At 53.4% G+C, this 2,278-nt stretch overlaps 1 protein-coding gene across 1 annotated transcript; it reads left to right on the top strand.

The window, feature by feature from the left end:
• Positions 1-1,336: 1,336 nt before the first annotated feature.
• On the top strand, positions 1,337-1,735 carry VOLCADRAFT_93995 (uncharacterized protein; the record flags this gene model as incomplete). Its single annotated transcript, XM_002953281.1, has 1 exon — positions 1,337-1,735. The coding sequence occupies one exon, from the start codon at positions 1,337-1,339 to the stop codon at positions 1,733-1,735; it is 399 nt and encodes a 132-aa protein (XP_002953327.1).
• Between the last annotated feature and the right edge of the window lie 543 nt (positions 1,736-2,278).

Raw genomic sequence — 2,278 nt, 5'->3', positions numbered from 1 at the left:
GTAGCTCCGTCGTCGCTGCGTGCGTTGCACGGCGCTTAAGGGCGTACGGCACAGCACAGCGCGTACGGCATAGCGCATACGACGTGTACGGCGTGTATGTCATAGCGTGTACATGTACACTGTGCAGTGTCATGCAGCCGCTGCTGTGCCGTCACCTGCGGGTCGGCACGTGCAGCTGCGTGCTGTGCAGTGTTACGCACCGGCGGAAGAAAATTAAGCTTGCGGAGCCTAGCACGCAAATTTAGCCGTACGCGCTATGCTATGCTATGCTACGCTATGCCGTACGCGCTATGCTATGCCGTACGCGCTGCCGTACGCGCTATGCTATGCCGTACGCGCTATGCTACGCTACACTATGCCGTACGCGCTATGCTATGCCGTACGCGCTATGCTATGCTACACTATGCCGTACGCGCTATGCTATGCCGTACGCGCTATGCTATGCCGTACGCGCTATGCTATGCCACGCTATGCCGTACGCGCTATGCTATGCCGTACGCGCTATGCTATGCTACGTTATGCCGTACGCGCTATGCTATGCTACGCTATGCCGTACGCGCTATGCTATGCCGTACGCGCTATGCTATGCTACGCTATACTGTACGCGCTATGCTATGCCGTACGCGCTATGCTATGCTATGCTACGCCGTACACGCTATGCTATGCTGCGCTATGCCGTACGCGCTATGCTATGCCGTACGCGCTATGCTATGCCGTACGCGCTATGCTATGCCGTACGCGCTATGCTATGCCGTACGCGCTACGCTATGCTACGCTATGCCGTACGCGCTATGCTATGCTACGCTATGCCGTACGCGCTATGCTATGCTACGCTATGCCGTACGCGCTATGCTATGCTACGCTATGCCGTACGCGCTATGCTATGCTACGCTATGCCGTACGCGCTATGCTATGCTACGCTATGCCGTACGCGCTATGCTATGCCGTACGGCCGCGTTGGTCATGGGGTACATATTGCGATAGTGGTTTCTATCGTATGGATTTGGCTTCGGGGCTGTGAGGCGTCCCCTGGGTCGTGCTGTCGTGTGGGCATGGGTGTTTTTCGGTGGGTCCGTTGCACAAAGCGCGCGTTGAATCCCGCGGCTGATTGTACGTTGAATTGCATGTCGAATTGCGCGTTTAGAGCTATGCGAATCGCGCTGTATGAAGCGTGTACGGCATTCATTCCGACGCGGAATCGCGTTTTGAAACGCGCATCAAATTATGCGCTAAAGCGCGCGTTGAATTCCGCGGCTAATTGTACATTGAATTGTGCATCGAAATGCGCATTTAGAGCTGTGTGAATCGTGCTGTATGAAGCGCGTACGGCATTCACATGAAGTGCGCATCGAATTATGCGCTAAAGTGCGCGTTGAATTCCGCGGCTAATTGTACTTTGAATTGCGCGTCGAATTGCGTGTTTAGAGCTGTGCGAATCGCGCTGTATGAAGCGCGTACGGCATTCATTCCGACGGGGAAGCGTGTTTTGAAGCGCGCATCGAATTGTGCAACAAAGCGCGCGTTGAATCCCGCGGCTGATTGTACGTTGAATTGCATGTCGAATTGCGCGATTAGAGCTATGCGAATCGCGCTGTATGAAGCGTGTACGGCATTCATTCCCACGCGGAAGCGCGTTTTGAGGCGTGCATCAAATAATGCGGTAAAGCGCGCGTTGAATTCCGCGGCTAATTGTACATTGAACTGTGCATCGAATTGCGCATTTAGAGCTGTGTGAATCGTGCTGTATGAAGCGCGTACGGCATTCATTCCGACGCGGAAGCGCGTTTTGAAGCGCGCATCGAATTGTGCAACAAAGCGCGCGTTGAATCCCGCGGCTGATTGTACGTTGAATTGCATGTCAAATTGCGCGTTTAGAGCTATGCGAATCGCTGTACGAAGCGTGTACGGCATTCATTCCGACGCGGAAGCGCGTTTTGAAGCGCGCATCAAATTATGCGCTAAAGCGCGCGTTGAATTCCGCGGCTAATTGTACATTGAATTGTGCATCGAATTGCGCATTTAGAGCTGTGTGAATCGTGCTGTATAAAGCGCGTACGGCATTCATATGAAGCGCGCATCGAATTATGCGCTAAAGTGCGGAGAAGGCGAAAGAAGCGAAAAGAAAGAGCAAAAAACTCGAAAGTATATCGGCACAGTGACAAAGGGAATCGTCAAAGCGAGATCGTCAAAGCTTAAAAGCGAAGAACGGCGCTGTAGGAAGNCGTGTACGGCAGTCACTCCGCGCGCGGCCGAAGCATACGAAGCATACGAAGCATAG

The sequence above is a fragment of the Volvox carteri genome (assembly GCF_000143455.1).
Source record: "Volvox carteri f. nagariensis unplaced genomic scaffold VOLCAscaffold_35, whole genome shotgun sequence".
NCBI classification, from domain to species: Eukaryota; Viridiplantae; Chlorophyta; class Chlorophyceae; order Chlamydomonadales; family Volvocaceae; genus Volvox; species Volvox carteri.
The sequence above is the reverse complement of the archived record's forward strand: the minus strand, read 5'-3'. Positions and strand labels throughout refer to the sequence as shown.